General features: G+C 51.5%; 1 protein-coding gene across 1 annotated transcript in view; it reads right to left on the reverse strand.

Moving 5' to 3' along the window:
- Positions 1-273: 273 nt before the first annotated feature.
- Positions 274-17269, reverse strand: part of CLCN1 (chloride voltage-gated channel 1) — a 52604-nt gene continuing 35608 nt past the window's right edge. The window contains exons 13-23 of the mRNA XM_075001830.1: positions 14111-14180; positions 12160-12270; positions 11857-12070; positions 11329-11462; positions 9995-10221; positions 9567-9672; positions 5104-5189; positions 4305-4343; positions 3267-3371; positions 1383-1469; positions 274-845 (exon numbers count right to left, since the gene is read on the reverse strand). Coding sequence (XP_074857931.1) covers positions 453-845; positions 1383-1469; positions 3267-3371; positions 4305-4343; positions 5104-5189; positions 9567-9672; positions 9995-10221; positions 11329-11462; positions 11857-12070; positions 12160-12270; positions 14111-14180 — 1572 coding nt within the window. The 3' untranslated portion in view covers positions 274-452. The remainder of the gene's footprint in view (positions 846-1382; positions 1470-3266; positions 3372-4304; positions 4344-5103; positions 5190-9566; positions 9673-9994; positions 10222-11328; positions 11463-11856; positions 12071-12159; positions 12271-14110; positions 14181-17269) is intronic.

The following is a 17269-nucleotide window of genomic DNA, read 5'->3' on the forward strand; positions in this document are numbered from 1 at the left end:
AGTCGTGTTTTGCTGCAGGGTGTTTGGGGACTAGAGAAGGGAAAGGCTGGGGCCTCCATCTGCTCCCCCCACCTCCTCCTAATGGCACAATCTATCCAGAACATCTGGCCCTGCAGTCAGTGGTGTCCAGGCCCCATTTTTGTTTCTGCTCTGCCGTCCCCCCGCTACCCTCATGAATGCTTGGAGCGGCCAGAGCAGGGGCCTTAATCCCAGCTGCCCCCTTGCTGCCCAAGGGAGTCCATTGCCCCTTCTCCCCTCCCCTCCCCACCCGTCTGTCCCAGGTCGCACCACACTCCAGGCAGGCCTGGCAGTCCAGTGCCGGCCTCTCCCAACAAGCCACCGCAGATCCTGATGCGCTGGCAGGAGACAGTCCCCAGGCCTTTCCTGAGGAGCATGTGGAGCAGGGCTGGGTGCTGACAGGAGTGGCGTGGGACATGCCCTCCTGCCATCACTTATAGGGGCACGTCCTCCTCCTCCTCCTCCTCCAGGTCTGTGGAGCGCAGGCTCAGGTCCATGAGGATGTCTGAGATGTTCTCAGCGGCAGGGCCAGACAGCTCCATCTCCTCCAGCTCGGCGTCAGCGGCTGAGACAGAGCGCTGCCCTTTCCCTTCCTCAGGGCAGGGCGGGGGCTGCGGGGAGGGAGAGCTGGAAGGCAGCGGGTTCCCCAGCCCCGAGTCTGCGGCTCCCCTCAGAGGCACCACACAGCTGTCCTGCCGGCTCCATACCTGCTGCACCTGGCTGCCCTGCTCATTGCTGACCGAGGTCCGGTTGGTGTCGCGGAAGCTGGCGAGGGGCGGGCGGAGGCGGACACCAGAGCGCGTGGAGCCCTCAATTGCCTTCTGGAGCTGTCACAAGCGGAGGAGGGCAGAGGAACACAGAGGGAATTAAAGGACGGGCTAACGCACAGTGGAGCAGTTCAGCTACTCTCCACAGGCAGGGGGCCAGCGACGAGCCCCTGGGAAGATCAGTTTGCATTGCTATAGTGTCTTTCCTCCCACAGCACTTGGCAAACTCTCTGCCATGGAGGAGTTGCCACTTCGGGAAGGGACACCTGCTAAATAGCTCTGGCATGGCCCCCACCGCTCAAAACCAGGCCCTGGGGATCTTTAATTGCCATGAAAAGCAGACAGGGCCTGGGTTTGTTAAGGCCCCTTCTGGAAAACTGACAGCAGGGACCCAGTTCCTTCCCTTGGAAGGGAAAAGGCTAAGCCCACACAGCCAGGACTTGAAAGGGAGAGGCTAGGAAACGTGGAGACTGCAGAGCTGAAACCCCCATCCCACAGCTAGTTCCTGCCCCTCGTAAGGCTACTGAGACAACACATGGAATGCCTGGGGCTGAGCCAGAGGTGGGATTGTCCGCAAGGAACCTTGAGTGCAGTTACCTCCTCCAAAGCCAGCACGCCCTTCAGCTTCCCCTTACTGGTCACGTAGGCATGGCTGAGGCCCAGCAGGGAGAACAAGGTGTGCGTCTGTGGGAGAACACACGAAAGAACCTTTGTTACCAGGCACATGTGGCTCGATGTCCTCACTGACCGGGAATGAGACCTGGTGCTCAGCTAGGGCTGAGATTCGTGCTGGACTCAGGAGCCAGGGGCAGGTGTCTCATCTTGAATCCCTTTGGGTTGAGAGCCGCTCTGACCCTGGTGCGATGCTACCCTGGGAGTAGGAAATCTAATGACAGTCCTTGGTGGATTGTCTCACTGCCCTTGCGGGGTGGCGGGGGGGGAGATTCCTGAGGTCCTGGAACCCCCGATATTTCCCTGTTGTTAGTCAGAGCAACAGGCCCCCTACAAGTCAAGTAGTCCTTTTATTCCTGGGTCTCCCATCAGGGCGCACTGGAGTACGCTAGGGGGTGCGGTAGGGACGCCCAGAACATTCTCACCAGAGCTCACGTCCTCGCAGCTGGCTGCAAGGGTGCAGAGCCCTGACCACTCGAGGGCCGAAGCAGAGCGGGGTAGGTCTGGCTGTGCTGTGGGGCAGGGAGTGTGTATCCCAGCAGTGACAGTGACAGTCCTGGAACAATACAGTGATAAACGCATGCAGATCCCTTTGCACACTATAGCTGTGACTACACGCGCATTCCGCTTTCAAAAGAAGAAAAGCAGTGTAGCTGGGGCGCTTTCGAAAATAAACCCCACCTAAGAATGAGCCCTTCTCCCTTAACCAAAATAGGAAGAAGGGTTCTCTTGAAGATGGGGTTTACTTTTGAAAGAGCCCCGTCTACACCGCTTTTCTTCTTCCGAAAGCAGCTCTTTTGAAAGGAGAATATGCAAATGAGTGCCAGATATGTAAACGAGTGCCTCATTTGCATTTCTGATTTCCCTCATTTGCATGCCTCTTTCGAAAGAGGAATGCAAATGTAGCCACAGCTTACGAGTCCCACTAGTGTGCTGGCACGGGAGGGCTGGGGTGTGAATCGCACTCCCACTGCTACATGTGGCGCTTGCTCCACTCGCACGGGCGCGTGTCTGAAACCCATCATTACTGTGGAGCTGCTTTTTCAAACACCTGCGGTGGGGGCAGGACTGTCCTTAGGATTTATGGGCCCTACGCGGTGTTATTAAACTGGAGCCCCTGCAGCTGACATACACACTGAACTTCATCCGCAGCCCTGGGGGGTGGGGAGAAGCAAGGCAGCAAAAGACATTGTACTTCCCAGCCCCCCCAAAGCAGCAGAGAGGCACAGTTCCCCACAGAGACCATCCCTCTCAAGCAGCCCGCAACATGCCCATGCATTCGGCTCTGTGAATGTAGCCATTGCCTAAGGAGACTGCAGCCTGCTGGGTGTGTGGCAGCCGACCCACTCTTGCCTGCTGTCCTGGGGGTGCCCCACATTTTTGGATGCCCTATGCAGCCACATGCTGCATTTGCTTAAGGGCAGCCCTGGGAACCTGCATTCAGGGCCTGGGAGTGGGAATCCCAGTGCTAATGCATGCGGCTTTAGACAGTGCGCGGAGGCTGGCAGACGGACTTCCAACACTAACGCAACGGCTGGGGTGGATCCTAGCAGGGCTCTCGGAAGCTCTTTTATTAAACAAATGCAGTGTATCTGCTCATGTTCCAGCAGACACCGCTGATGGGCGCTCAGGGAGCTGCTCAGATAGAACAGCCACAGATAGCAAAACGACCAACTGAGGTGAGGAGCAGGCGAGGCAGGTGAGGAGGGATACAGGCAGGGGGAGAGGGAACGTGCCCCGGGGTGGGTTAGCACAGAGACAGACAGCTTGGAGAAGGATGGACTGTGGCTGAAAACGGGTCAGACCTACCTTGTGCAGGGAAGTCCTCTCCACGAGCTGGAAAGGGGAGGGGTCTATGCGGCAGCTGTCGAAGCACACCTCCTTGCTCAGTTCCTCCTGCTCCCAAGCATCTATCTGACACAGGGAAGAGGCGATCACACTCACAGTGACCAGCACGGCTCCCACCCAGGGCTCCAAGCTGCCCCAGTCTCCTGCAGCTTTCCACCCCCAGTGTATCACACCTCTGAGGTTTCCTATCCCTCCAACCTGAGCTGGGGTCTCCCCTTGGGAACCTGGTGGTGCTGTAGCCACAAGAGGTGCCACTAAGTGAAGTTCCCCCGGCTGGGCTGACACAGTGAGAAACAGAGCCAGTAAGATGAGGTCTTCCCTGGTCCTGTTTAGAGGGGATGAGAGCTTCCTCTTGCTCATAGAAGATGAGGGTGGGAAGAGACCTCAGGAGGTCATCTAATCCAGTGTTTCTTAAACTTTTCAAGCCCATGGAACACCCAACAGTAATATGTTTTATGCGGAACACCTACGAACATTTTCTTCCCCAAAAAAATTGTCGTCAGACCAAAAAAAAAACAAACAGCAACACATTCAGCAACCCAAAAATAAGTAATTGAATCAGGTATCCTAGCAATGAAGTACCACCATTGTACCTGGTTTAAACAACAGAACATATAGACCATCAGCGCATGTTTCCAAATGCTGGTGGCAACGCGAGTTGCTCACCGAACACCAGTGTTCCAAGGACCATAGTTTAAGAAACACTGGTCTAGTCCAACCCCTTGCTCAAAGCAGGATCAACCCCGGCTAAATCAGAACTCTCTCTCCCCAGCCTGCCCGATTTCCATGGGATGTGGGGGTAGTTTTTTCCAGCATAGCCTCTCCTTGTAGCCTATGCGGGGGCGGGGGTGTTAAACTCCATCTTGGCTACTGGACCTTCCCAGGAAGGAGATAGTTTCCAGGAGTGAGAGGGGAGAGCTGTTTACACAGAGAGATGGGGGAGTGGGGAGAAGGAGGCAGCCAGCCAGCCAGTCCACCCCACTCCTCATCCAGACTTACCTCCTCTGGCTTCATTGTGTCTATAACCTCAACAGACTCCTGGAGGGAGCAGAAAGCACAGCCATGGTCACTGACATGAATGCACAGTAGAACCCAGGAGTTCAAGGCTCCCATATTCATAACCTCAGCTGCATCACCCATGCTCCAGCAATTAACCTTCCCCACCTCTCATCCCTATGCCCAGAAAGTCCCCCTTATACTCAGGGTTCCCTTCGTCCTGCTCACGGCTAATCCTCACTGTCCACGCTTCAGATAGTCATGGCCCTGTCCTTGCCTGCATTACTGCCAGGGAGGGTGGAATCTGGGATGTCTCTGGCCTGCACACAGATGCAGGTCCTAGGGTGGTGTGGGGTTTTGTTGATTGATGCCTTTTGGACAGCCCCTCTATAAGTTCTTAGAGCTGAGCAGCTCATTGTGAAACCTGGCTCAGTGTTTGCAGTTTGCGATCTGCTTCCTTCCCCTCCCAAGAGGTGGGGAAGAGCTCTGTACCACTGCAAAGTCTGGAGCGTCCCCCAGCGGAAACTGGGCCAGTAAAAGATAGTCCCTCACTCCCCCATCTCTTGCTGTACTGGCAGCACAGATAGTGCTTAGCCAGCAGGATCCTCACTTCCCTGGATGTGGCATGGTTGTTCTCCTCAGAGAACTCCCTAACCCTTTACCAGGAGCCCAGCATCATTCCTGCATCTCCCTGTCTGATACCACTGCCCCCAGCTTGTGACCAACACCTCTCAGAGGGGGGCACCTTCCCTGCATGTTCCTTCCCTCATTGCTGTGCAGCTGGGCTCTTTGGGTAGCTAACCTGGGCAGCACTCTCCATCTCCTGTGACTCGCTGTAGTGGCACAAAAGCTGCTGGATCAGCTGCCCCAAGTGCCAGAAACTCCTGGCTGCCGAAAGAAAGAGAGGAGAAGACAGATGTGGACAAGCGAGTGACTAAACACAAAGCTTCGGTCCTGGCCCCTCATCCTGGGGGCAGGCCAGGGACATTTAGGTGCTCGTACGAAAGGGCCCAGCCAATGAGAACACACCATTCCGTTGCTGGCACGGCCAGAGCTGGGACAGGCAGGTCCCAGCCGCACCAATCCAAGTAATGTCTCCTACCAAGGGAGGGGAACCAGGCTGCTGCAGAGCTAGCCTGGCAGAGGGCTACCAGACAGCAATGAGTCCGAGAAGTGGGGTGCGAGCAAAGGACGTGCCGGCTCCCAGTGCTGTGCTGCTAACACAGAGGGGCTGGGAGGCTGCTGAAGGAGTGCTGACATCAGAGCAGTGGGGAGGAACATGACTAGCAGCGTTGTGGTTCAATGAGAGGGTGGGGAGATGGGTGCAGCAGCGGCAGGAACGTGGTCAGGGCAGCAGGGACGGAGAGGGCAGGATGGGATCTGGAGGTGCTGTCAGAGCAATGGAGTATGTCACCGGTTTGCCTGTGAGGGATGCAGGGGTGGGGGCTCAAGGGCCTGGGCGTGGGAACGGGAAGCCCCAGGGGTCTGGCCCCACTGGAAGGGAAGAGAGGAGAGCTGATGCGGCTCGGCTGAGTTTCAGCTGCTGGAGGAACCCCCCGGAATAAAACCGAGGGTGAGGAAAGCTCCGTTAGGGCACGTCTCTTCTGCCCCCTTCTCCTTCCCACCACCTCCGGGGGGCTCCCAGCAGTCTGTGCAGCCAGGTTTTATCCAGCCTTGTGTGCAATGGCTCCAGCTATCACCCTGCCCCTCTCATCTGGGGGTGACTGTTCCCAGACACCGGACCGTTGCCACCTGGCCAGTAGGGGGAAGAGCTGTGTACTGCTCGGCAGTCCGGCCAAGCACGCAAGGGCCCCTACTGTGCCTGAAAACTGCCATCACCAGCTTAAACCCTCCCTTAAGGCCCAGGCCCACCTGCGGGGGTTTGCAGCAGGGCAGGGACGTGCTCTGCCCCCTCACCGGCCAGCTCTGCCTATGCCCCTACTTCCTTTCTGGGTGTCTGTCAGGGGGGATCTCACCGATACTCAGCCTGGGGCAGCTGGGCCCTGGGCAAGGCGGAGCCGGACCTCTGGGCCCTTGAGGGGTCGGGGCTGGGGATCAGACTCCTCCTAGCCAGACCTTCATGGCTGCTGCCGCCACAGTGGCCAGGAACCCTGGGGGCCCAGTGGTGATTTGAAGAGCCTGAGGATCTTGCCAAGGCTCTGGCTGCTGCTGCTTAAATCATTGGGCCCTGGGGCAGCTTCCCCCTTGTGCTCCCCGCCACCATCAGTGCCCTGACAGTGTTGCCGGGCCCTACCGAGTGCCGCCAGCAGGGGAACAAAAGGGGCAGCAGTGTGTATGGGCCAGTGCTGGTGGCCGCTTCTTGCTGGTACATCTTACTGGCCATTCTCCCCTCTGGTGGCTACAAGCATAAGCCAGGAGCCTGGCCTTCCGTGCTCCCCCTCAGGGGCTGGCTACCGCTGGGTGCTCTTGGTTCATTCAGGAGGCACAGAGAGAAACCACAATTTATTTGGATCCGCAAAAGTGATTTGGGGAACGGAGGAGAGACACGCCTAGAGCCAGGAGAGCACTGCCCCTACGGCTCCGAAGAAAGACAGTCTGTCGCTGTGTGTCCGCCCTGGGAGTGAGCCGGATCTGTAAAGATGCGTGTGTAAGCAGAGGAGACTCGGCCAGCCAGCCCAGGGCACCACAGGCTAACCAGGGTAGGGGGGACCGTCCTGTCCATAGGTGGTTGGGGTGGCCTCTGCAGGGCTCTCCAAAGTGCGGTGCCCTAGTGGCTGTGCCAAATGGTCCTATGGACAGGACAACTCTGCACATATGGCCCCCAGGCCACGGGGACGTGTCGGTAGCTGCATAGAGTGAGCAGCTGGAAGCTGCTCTAGCCACACTACACTGCTGGTGGCAGCAGCAGAGGCCTGGGGAGGGGTTAAATCCCCCCAGGATGGCAGGCAGGGTTGGGGTGAGTGCAGAGAGGGTGTGTGTGGAGACATCCCTAGAGCCCTTCCAGGGGAGTTGCCCACTGGCCTGCTAGGAGGATTTGAGGACTGGCAATGGCCTGATGGTAAATTGATTTTGAGATCCCTGTGTTAGTGGGAAAGAGAGTTTGACGAGTCCTAGAATATGAGGGTGGGGGCAGATTTGGTGAGCTTGAACTGCCCAGGCTATCATGAGTCTACAAATGGCTACAGAGGAAGCCATGTGCTTGGTGTTAATGGTGACTAAAGCACGCCGTAGAGAGTAATTTCAACACAATCCCCTTAACACGAGCCAACATGGAGCAGCCAACACCATCTCCACATCTCTCTTACATCCAGGCACAGGGCCTCAGCTACAGCTGGTCAAACCTCAAAGTTTCCATTTTGCAAGAAATTTCCTCATTTTGAGATTTGTTTTCATTCTGAACTGGAACAAAGCAAGCGTACAGGAAAATCAGTGTGCTTTCCCCATGAAACACATTTCCAAACGATAAGAAGTCCTGTGGAACCTTGTAGACTAACAGATAATTTGGAGCATAAGCTTTCGTGGGCAAAGACCCGCTTCATCAGGAAGCTTATGCTCCAAATTATCTGTTAGTCTATAAGGTGCCACAAAACTTCTTGTTGTTTTTGAAGATACAGACTAACACGGCTACCTCTCCGATGCGTTTCTATACGATGTTGATTTGAGAAAATCTGCTGTTCAGAAAGATTTGGAGTTTTGCAGTTTTTTCACATCTCAAACTTTCACTTTGAATTTTATGTCATTTTTCATTTGCAGGCATTGTTTACCTTGCTTCCTAAAATGTCTGTGATCGTTGTGCATAACATTGCGAAAATTATGCAGAGCAACTGCTACTTTTAAAACTAAAATAGTTGCACTACTATATCACATTCTGACATGTCAATAACAGCAGTGCGTAGTTCATAGAATCATAGAATCATAGAACACTAGGACCGGAAGGGGCCTCGGGAGGCCATCGAGTCCAGTCCCCTGCCCCGACGGCAGGACCGACCACTATCTACACCATCCCTGATAGACATCTATCTAATCTGTTCTTAAATATCTCCAGCGAGGGAGATTCCACAACCTCCCTTGGCAACTTATTCCAGGACTTGACCACCCTGACAGTTAGGAACTTTTTCCTAATGTCCAACCTAAACTTCCCTTGCTGCAGTTTAAGTCCATTGCCTCTTGTTCTCTCCTCAGAGGCCAAGAAGAACAAGTTTTCTCCCTCCTCCTTATGACACCCTTTAAGATATCTGAAAACCGCTATCATGTCCCCCCTCAATCTTCTTTTTTCCAAGCTAAACAAGCCCAATTCTTTCAGCCTTTCTTCATAAGTCATGTTCTCCAGACCTTTTATCATTCTAGTTGCTCTTCTCTGGACCTTCTCTAATTTCTCCACATCTTTCTTGAATTGGGGTGCCCAGAACTGGACACAATATTTCAGCTGAGGTCTAACCAGCGCAGAGTAGAGCGGTAGAATGATTTCTCGTGTCTTGTTCACAACACACCTGCTAATGCATCCCAGAATCATGTTTGCTTTTTTTGCAACAGCATCACACTGTTGACTCATATTTAACTTGTGATCTACTAGAACCCCTAGGTCCCTTTCTGCTGTACTCCTTCCTAGACAGTCTTTTCCCATTCTGTATGTGTGAAACAGATTATTCCTTCCTAAGTGCAGCACCTTACATTTATCTTTATTAAACTTCATTCTGTTTACTTCAGACCATTTCTCTAATTTATCTAGATCATTCTGAATTATGACCCTATCCTCCAAGGTAGTTGCAACCCCTCCCAGCTTGGTATCATCTGCAAACTTAATAAGCGTACTTTCTATGCCAATATCCAAATCATTAATGAAGATATTGAACAGAACTGGTCCCAGAACAGACCCCTGTGTAACCCCACTTGTTATGCTTTTCCAGCTGGATTGAGCACCATTAACAACTACTCTCTGCGTGCGATTAGCCAGCCAGTTATGAACCCACCTTATTGCAGTGCGACTTACACTCCTACTCACAAATACAATACAAATAATACAAAGCTTCAAAAATAAAATTTGAAACAATATTTTAAGATGAACCAAAGCCTTTTTTTAACTTTGAAAATATATCTGAAGTGAACTTTGTCAAAACTGACACAACGGGGTGAAAAGAAAGCACTTCTGTTGAAATCGCTTTTTCCAATGACAAACTGTTTCAGTGAAATTTTTCCAGCCAGCTGTAACCACAGTCCCTCTCACACACACAAGCAGTAGGCAGCAAGGCTTTCCCAGTGCTGACTGGGATGTGGCAAGCTGGGGCACTCCAGTGGTCACCATACCTGGGGTTTCCTGGGGCCCTGCTGTTTCTGGCATTGGTTTGTGAGGAGCCACTGGGCCATTGGGTTCCTCAGGGTGACTGGGAGCAGGAGAGGGATGCTGAGGTTGCTAGCAAGGGAAAAGAAATAAAACAAGAATCACCCTGAATGGCTCCTTTCCTTCCCTCTCCCAGTGTCTCTCTCCTTCTCAGGGCTTCTGTACACTGACAGTGCAGCTGTAGCGCATCGTAACGATGCTGCCTACGCTGATGGGCAGTAGTTATGTTGGTGATGGAGAATCCCTCCTGGGATCCTAGCACTTTCTACAGTGGGAGTTGAGTCATGGTAGCTGCACCACCACTTGGGGTGTGGATTTTCCAGAGCAAGCGAGTTATACTGACTGAAGTTTCTCGTGTAGACCAGAGCACTTTGTCTCCCCCCCACCCTCTTACTTCAGCCTTCTCGTCTTCCTCCTCATCCTCGTCCACAAAAGCAAAAGATTCGCGCTTCCAGTTGGGCATAGTTGCCCCCTGCCCTTTGCTGTGCCCATCGTAGGGTGCCTCAGCCAGCTTCTGCTGCATCTCCTTGATGATGCGCAGGCGCCGCTCCTGGCCAATATGCCTCTGGAGAAGAGCCTGCAGCTCTGAGCGCTCCACAGAGCCCAGCAGGATCATGGACTCTGCCGGAGGAGGCGACATGGTAAGCCAGTCAAAGGACATCTATGGGCCAGCACAGGGGCCACATTAACCCTCAGGATTCCAAAGATGGCGTGGCACGAGTTCCCTTCCACAGCCCACGTTCATCCCAGTGTGAGACCTCAGCAAAGCACTCCTGACTCCTCCTGTCACCCAACAAATGCCTCTGATACGGCACCCCAGTGGTCCGCGCATTGGCCTGCTAAACCCAGGGTTGTGAACTCAAACCCTGAGGGGGCCCTTTAGGGATCTGGGGCAAATAGGCCTTGCTGTGAGTGCAGGGGGCTGGATTCAATGACCTTTCAAGGTCCCTTCCAGCTCTATGAGACAGGTATTATAACTGACCGCCCCCAAATCCAAATTGCTGCTGAGCCCCATCTCTGCCAGACAACAAATCAGACCAGCTTCCTTCTTAAATACGGCACCCACCACTGCAACCAAATCTTCCTGTCGGTCTCCTTGTCTCCCTCCCACCTGCTGCCTTCTCCCACTTACCACACCCTGCCAAGCTGCCCTCGCCATCCCCACAATAAACATGTATCCCATTCCCAGCTGCCAAACCTTCCTTGCATTCCCCTCCTCTCTCCCAAAAGTCCTCAGGCCTGAGATTTTTCCCTCCCAGGCAACTAGAGGTACATGGGTGGCAGTAGGGTTACCACATAAAAAAGAGGGCACACCTGAGAAGGACTGTATCTGTTATCAGTATCTACCAACTCACATTATATTACTATGTTATCGTGTATCTAGTACATTAATACCACGTGAGTTGTAGATACTGATACAGATACACTCCCTTGCAGGGGAGTTCAGGGCCACAGCTAGCTAATTTTGCGCCTGAAGCAAGAATATAAAATTGTGCCCCTTCATGTTTATATATTCATAGTAGTTATTTATTAGTTAATATTTCTATATTATTTTTCTGCGTCCCTTCAGCTATACACCCAAGGAAAGTGCCTCACTCACCAGGCGCTTTTTACAGCTCAGGTTGTGTCCTCTTTTTGGAAAGGTCAAATACGGTAACCCTAGCAGTGGGGGTAGCCTCGGTTAGCCAAGCCAGCTTCAGAAACAGTCAGATTCCCCATCCTGCTTACCTGGTGAATCCACCAGAGGCAAGGTCTTGACATTGGTGCTCTGAAGCAGGGTCTGCAGGTCCTGGTACGTACAAGTGGAGGAGATGAATTTCACATCACAGACCATAATATCCTCAACAAAGATATTGTATTTGCTGGAGGAACAAAGAAAATGAAGAGGGAGCATAATATATCGCACAGGTGCTGTATGTCTCAGAGAAAAACTGTTCAAAGAGGAAAGCAAAGCAAGAGCTCCTTTCAGAAGTGTGCTTTTAAATACCGACAGGGGAAATGAGGCCATGCGCAAACCAGCTGGGCTTCCATTAAGACAAGGTTCTGCTCCCTCCCCACATGGGTGAGCACCTCCTTCTCCACTGCTCTCCTGCTGTTTCTCAGCCCCCCTCCCACTCTATTTGTGTGTCTGCCACCCCCACTCCCCACCCTCGCTCCTTTTCTTTGTGGCCTGTCTATCCTCCTTGGTATCCCATTGCCAGATCCCCTTCCAGTGAGTTCCCCCTCCCTTCCCAGTCCCCACTGGTGGTACCACACCTTATGTAATTCCAGCCCAGGTCGGGCAGGTAAGGCAGCTTCTTCACCTGGATGATGCTGTCATAGAGACTGGGCTGCAAACTCTGGGCCACCATGTTGGCAAGGATGACGGCAACCATCATGGGCAGGATGTGGGAGATCTGACCAGTTAACTCGAAGCAGATCACTGCTGTGGAGACAGTGTGACTCACTGCTCCCGTCAGGGCTGCTGCACCTTTCCCAGTTGTGAGGGGAGAGGAAAGACAGTGTCATGTGGCTCGGGGGATTCACAGAGGTAGAAAAAAGAAAGATGTGGAGACTCACCAATGACCGCATATCCTCCAGGTAAGATTTTGTACACTATGCCATCGAAGAGGATCCCATCAGGGAAGAGTGAGGCCATGATTTCACCAACAAGACGGCCAAATGCAGCACCTGGAAAGCATCACATGAAGTGACTAGTTAATATCTATCCACCCAAAATGGCTGCGCTCTTCAGGGCAGGGAATATGTGTTATCTTTGCTGAGAAAAGGCATATGGGAATTTACTGGTGCTTATGTGTGAAGACAAAACCAGTATTGTGATAGTTAAGGGAGTATTTATCAGTAATAAAATGACAAGTATTGCTCCAGGGAGGGTTTATTTAGCCCAAAACACTGAAATACAAATCCAGGAACTTCAGTTATGTTTACACTTAAATCTAAAGGTGTGTGAGTCTGAAAATTAAGGCACCCAAATGACCTTAACTCTGCCCAGTAGTGACATCATGTAATGACCATACAATTATGATTAGTGTAAGTCTGTGGTCCCTGACTAGATGAAACTGTTTTTTATTACATTTTGGATGGAGTTCAGATAGTGCACAGTTAAGGGTTCATTGGGTGTCTAACCTGCATTACTTTAACATGTATGGATATCTTTTTAAGTTCAACCCAAACTGAATTTTCTGGCATACTAAAGCTCGGTTTGGGGGTAATTACAGCATTTTACTCCGAAGTATAGTTACAGTATTACACCAGAATGTCCCAGTTCAGAACAGCTCTGAAATGGAGACTGTTCATAACTCTGAACAAAACATTTTGGTTTTCCTCCAAAACTTTGCAGCTGAACATTGATTTAGTACAGCTTTGAAACTTTACTGCAGAGAAGAAGAATGTTGCTTTCCCCCTCTTTTTTTAGTAGTTTACATTTAAGTAAGTACATTTTTAGTAGTTTACAGGATTACACTATCTTTGCTTGTTGTCGTTATTATTCTTTATAACATTGACATATTGCAGGGGTGAGCAGACTTTTTACATCAGGCCCTGCTTTTCGTCCCTGCAGTTAGCAGCCCCCTGCAACCCTACCTAATGCAATCCAAACGGTCAGAAATTTTGCTAATGTTCATATGGAAAAAACCCTTTTGGCATGTGTGAGAAAATAAGTATGTAGAATACAAAACCTTTTTATTAATCGGTATATACATTTGAATACACACACATAAACACAGTAACATACGTCAACCTTTGTAATGAGATGGACGAGCCTGAGACCCAGCAGACAATAAAAATTTCACCCCCCCGAGGGAAACTGCACCCCATTTTGCTCACCCCTGCCATATTGTATAGTTATGGTTCCCAATAGGGCACGTGATTGGTTTATTTGTAATTCTAGTATTCATAACTGAGCTTCTACTGTACTAATATTTACTCTCAATACTAATGACATTTTAACATCTTATTTTTTTGTGTCTTGGGGTTAAAAATCAGTAAACAGTCATCAACCACCCACCCTGAGTCACTGAATAATCACGGCTAAGGCTGCAATATACTAGTTCTCAGTGAAGGATAGGTCTTGCTGTCTTGCAGTTGGGCCACAGAGCGGACAAGAGGCCCAACATTAGTGCTAGTTAGGGGTGCTTTTCCCTCAGCTGAAGTGGCAGACACTGGGGTCACCGGAACTGAAATGTCAGGGATCAAGTCCTGGTCCCCCAGGTCTGATTTCCCTAGCGACTGTGTGCTGTTCTGTGTGCACAGTTCTTTATGTGCAGACACTGCAGGAATGTGCAGATCGGCTTTTCAGAATCTGGGGAGAAAGGGAGAGGAGCAGAAGGTCAGGGGCTGGCATCTGGACTGTTTCTGAAAATCCTCAGAGACAGCTTGTGGGAGTCACGAGCCAAATTCCCTCTTAGGAACACCATTGTGTGCAGGCTCTGTCTGTCCCTGTCAATTTCTCTCTCCCACCCACTCCCTGAGACTCAGTTTCTGAGACACCCGAGAGAGGGTTAAAACTTACCCAATACAAAAACAGGCATGAAGCCCCCACAGGGTATCGGCATGGTAGTGGCAACGACAGACATCCAGAACTAGAACAGAGGGACATGGGGTGATAGTTAGTGTGAGGTAACAGCATCTTCTGCAGCCACACCATGCGCCCCAGCTTGCCTCCTCATGGAGAAATGCCTTTTGGGGAATCGGAGAGACTCTGCAAGGAAGCCAAGGGCAGGTGGGAATAGGGGGAACAGAGGAGAGTGGGAGCAACTCATGCAAACTGTCAACACTTCCAGAAACCATCTACTGCACAAAGCTTCCCAGTGACTTTTGGGCTGGCGGAAAAGCTAATCCACAAGGGATGGGATGAACATGGAGAATTACATTTCCTTTGATCCACGGAGATGGGGCTCCCCTTTACCCCAGGAAGTGTTGCTTCTTTATTAAATGGTGTGGGCCACAACCTCTGGCAGAGCCATAACAAAGTAGCATGCTGGAACTGGAAACCCGTAACCTTCTCCCTAGCTGATATGACAGTCACCTTTTGCAGGAACCAGATCACCTTTCTCCAGTGCACTGGTAGCTAAATGCTTGGCCTTCAGCAGAGTAAGAGGGTGAATGGCCTCTACTCTTCCTAAAGAGAGAAGTGATTTCTACAATACCCCTCCCACCAGCCTCTAGTGTAGAGCTATGGCGGGAGAGTAGCCATGGCTTGAGAACCTTCTTACTCTGGTAATTCTTGGCAGCTGCAATGGCCCTTGGACCAGCAGCCCTGTGGCTACTCTAACACTAAGGACTGCATTGGTTCTTGGCTGGCCCCCGAATTTGGAAAGCTGCAGCAGAGGAGTACAACCAGCTTTGCTCCTTTAGTCCTTAGCAGTGCCAAACTCAGCCCATCACCAGCTGAGTATTGGGGCCTGTGTGCAATGCAGTGCAGAAGCAGGCCCAGCCTTTGGCCAGAGGTAGGGTCTTTCTTCTTTGTTTAGTCTGTTCCTCTTGAGCACAAACTAACACCAAATTGCCTGAAACAGCCATTCTAGCAGTTTGTCACAGCAGCAGACTGAGACTCTAGAGGCAGGACTGACTTGTCGCACTACATAGGCACATTCATACTAATCTAAGTTTGAGGGGTTCCCTTTTTGCATTGCAGATCAGATGTGACACATCACAGCTACTCCCCAGGCCCCCCCACCTCAGTGGTCAGCCTGTGGGGAGAGGGAGTAAACTCTCACATTTAAGGGATTATGGGCAAGAAGGGACAGCCCTATTAGTCCAGTAAATGGTGGGTTTACTGTACTATCGGGAGCTGGGAAATTGACCAGGGCTGCTGCGCTGTCAGTTTCCCAGGTCCCCCACGCTGCAGGACCCGGGAAACTGACAGCCCTGCTGCTCCTGGCTCAGAATGCAGGGCTGAGGGAGCAGTGGGATAGGCTCCCACAATGCACTGCTGCAACAGTCGATGTTTGGTGATTGCAGTGCGGAAACGATGTGTCAAATTTGTTGGGTGCCTGTGGGAAGTGAGGATACTCAAAAGCAAATTTAGAAAAACCGGCATTACAAAAATCAATTTTAATACATTTGAATTTATCTCTTAGTGTAGACGTAGGCTTACTCTCACCTTAATTATGGAGCACATAGCAGGCTTCCACCATGAGGGGAATATTGTGCTCATTGAGGTCCACCTGAGTCAGGAGGCTCCCAAACATGTCTTTTAAATGGTTGAAAGCACATTCTACTACCATTCTGCACTTGCTCAGCCTGTAGCTGAACTACAGCCTAGGCGGCCAGTTTATGCCTTCCTGAGCCAAGGAAACAAGGGGTAAGTCGGATCACCCAGGATCACTATTGACATTTCCATGTCGCTTATGGTGATTTTCCTGTCCTGGAAGAGAGTTCCATTCTGTGGCTTTCCAATCAGACCAGAATTCCTAAAGATGTACACGTCATGCACCTTTCCTGACCGTTCCATGTTGGTATCAGTGAAATGGCCCGTGTGATCCACCAATGCCTGCAACACCATGGAGCAGCACCCCTGCTGGTTTATGTGCTCTGTGGCCATCTATCACTCCGCCACCGTTAGGGAACCCGATCGCAGCAAAACCATTTACTATGTCCTGAGCATTTCCCAGAGTCACTGTCTGTATCAGAAGGATGTTGATTGTCATGGCTACCTGGATCACATCAGCCCCATTGTAGATCTGCCCACTCTGTATTTATTGCCCACTGACCAGTAGCTGTCTGGTGTTGCAAGCTTTCACAGAGCTATTGCCACTCACTTCTGAACTGTCAGAGCAGGACTCATTCGGGTGCTGCAGCACTTCGGGGTGCGGGAGAGCAATTCACACATTTTCATGGGAGTGGCCTTATGCATGTAAAAGTTTTGTAGTCACTGCAGAACATTCCAAACCTGCAGAACACCATGGTTCCACCTGTCCGAGCTTGTTTCGCAACACCAGAATTGGCGCTCAACTGTGTACACAGCATCAAGTGCAGCCAGCTTCTACCTTACATGTCCATGTCCTCCTGAGAGTCTTCATCACTTGGAAGGCTGCTGCTTAGGCTCTGCGCATACTGCAGCACAATGCTTGAGGCGTTCACAATATTTGCCACAAGTTTCAGGCTGGATGGAGTTTGTGCTAGCCTTGCAATGGCGCCTGCACAGATACCCACTGAGAAAAGGGCATGAAAATACTCTGCCATTGCTCCCCACTTGGAAGGGAAAGAGATAAGTATATTGTGGGAGGCTGATGGAACACGCCCAGAACCATCTGCAGCCCTGTTTTCGTCTTGTCAGACATTGGGAGCATAACCCACAATCCAACGGGGCAGCAGGAACTGCAAGATAGGTACCCACAGTGCACTGCTGGCAAAGTCGAAGCTGCCCACCCTACTAGGGATGTGCTCCATCGATTTCATGTGTCAGTGGAGACATTCACCCTCAACTTACAAAATCAGGTGCTAAAAAGTCGACCTTACTATTCAGCTTAATATCCTAGTGTAGATATACCCTTAGCCTGCCACCTCTCACTGTGACGGGACATTCTGCTATCTCTCTGCAGGGATCCCAGTGCTCTAGCCTCTCTTGCTCTAGCCTGCTGAACTGTACATCTGTCTGGAAGCTGAGCAAGTGATGGCCCAGCTGCATCCTTCAGCGAAGTCTCAGCACTGCAGACAAAGACTGGAG

Source organism: Carettochelys insculpta, chromosome 1 (genome assembly GCF_033958435.1).
Source record: "Carettochelys insculpta isolate YL-2023 chromosome 1, ASM3395843v1, whole genome shotgun sequence".
Lineage (NCBI taxonomy): Eukaryota > Metazoa > Chordata > Testudines > Carettochelyidae > Carettochelys > Carettochelys insculpta.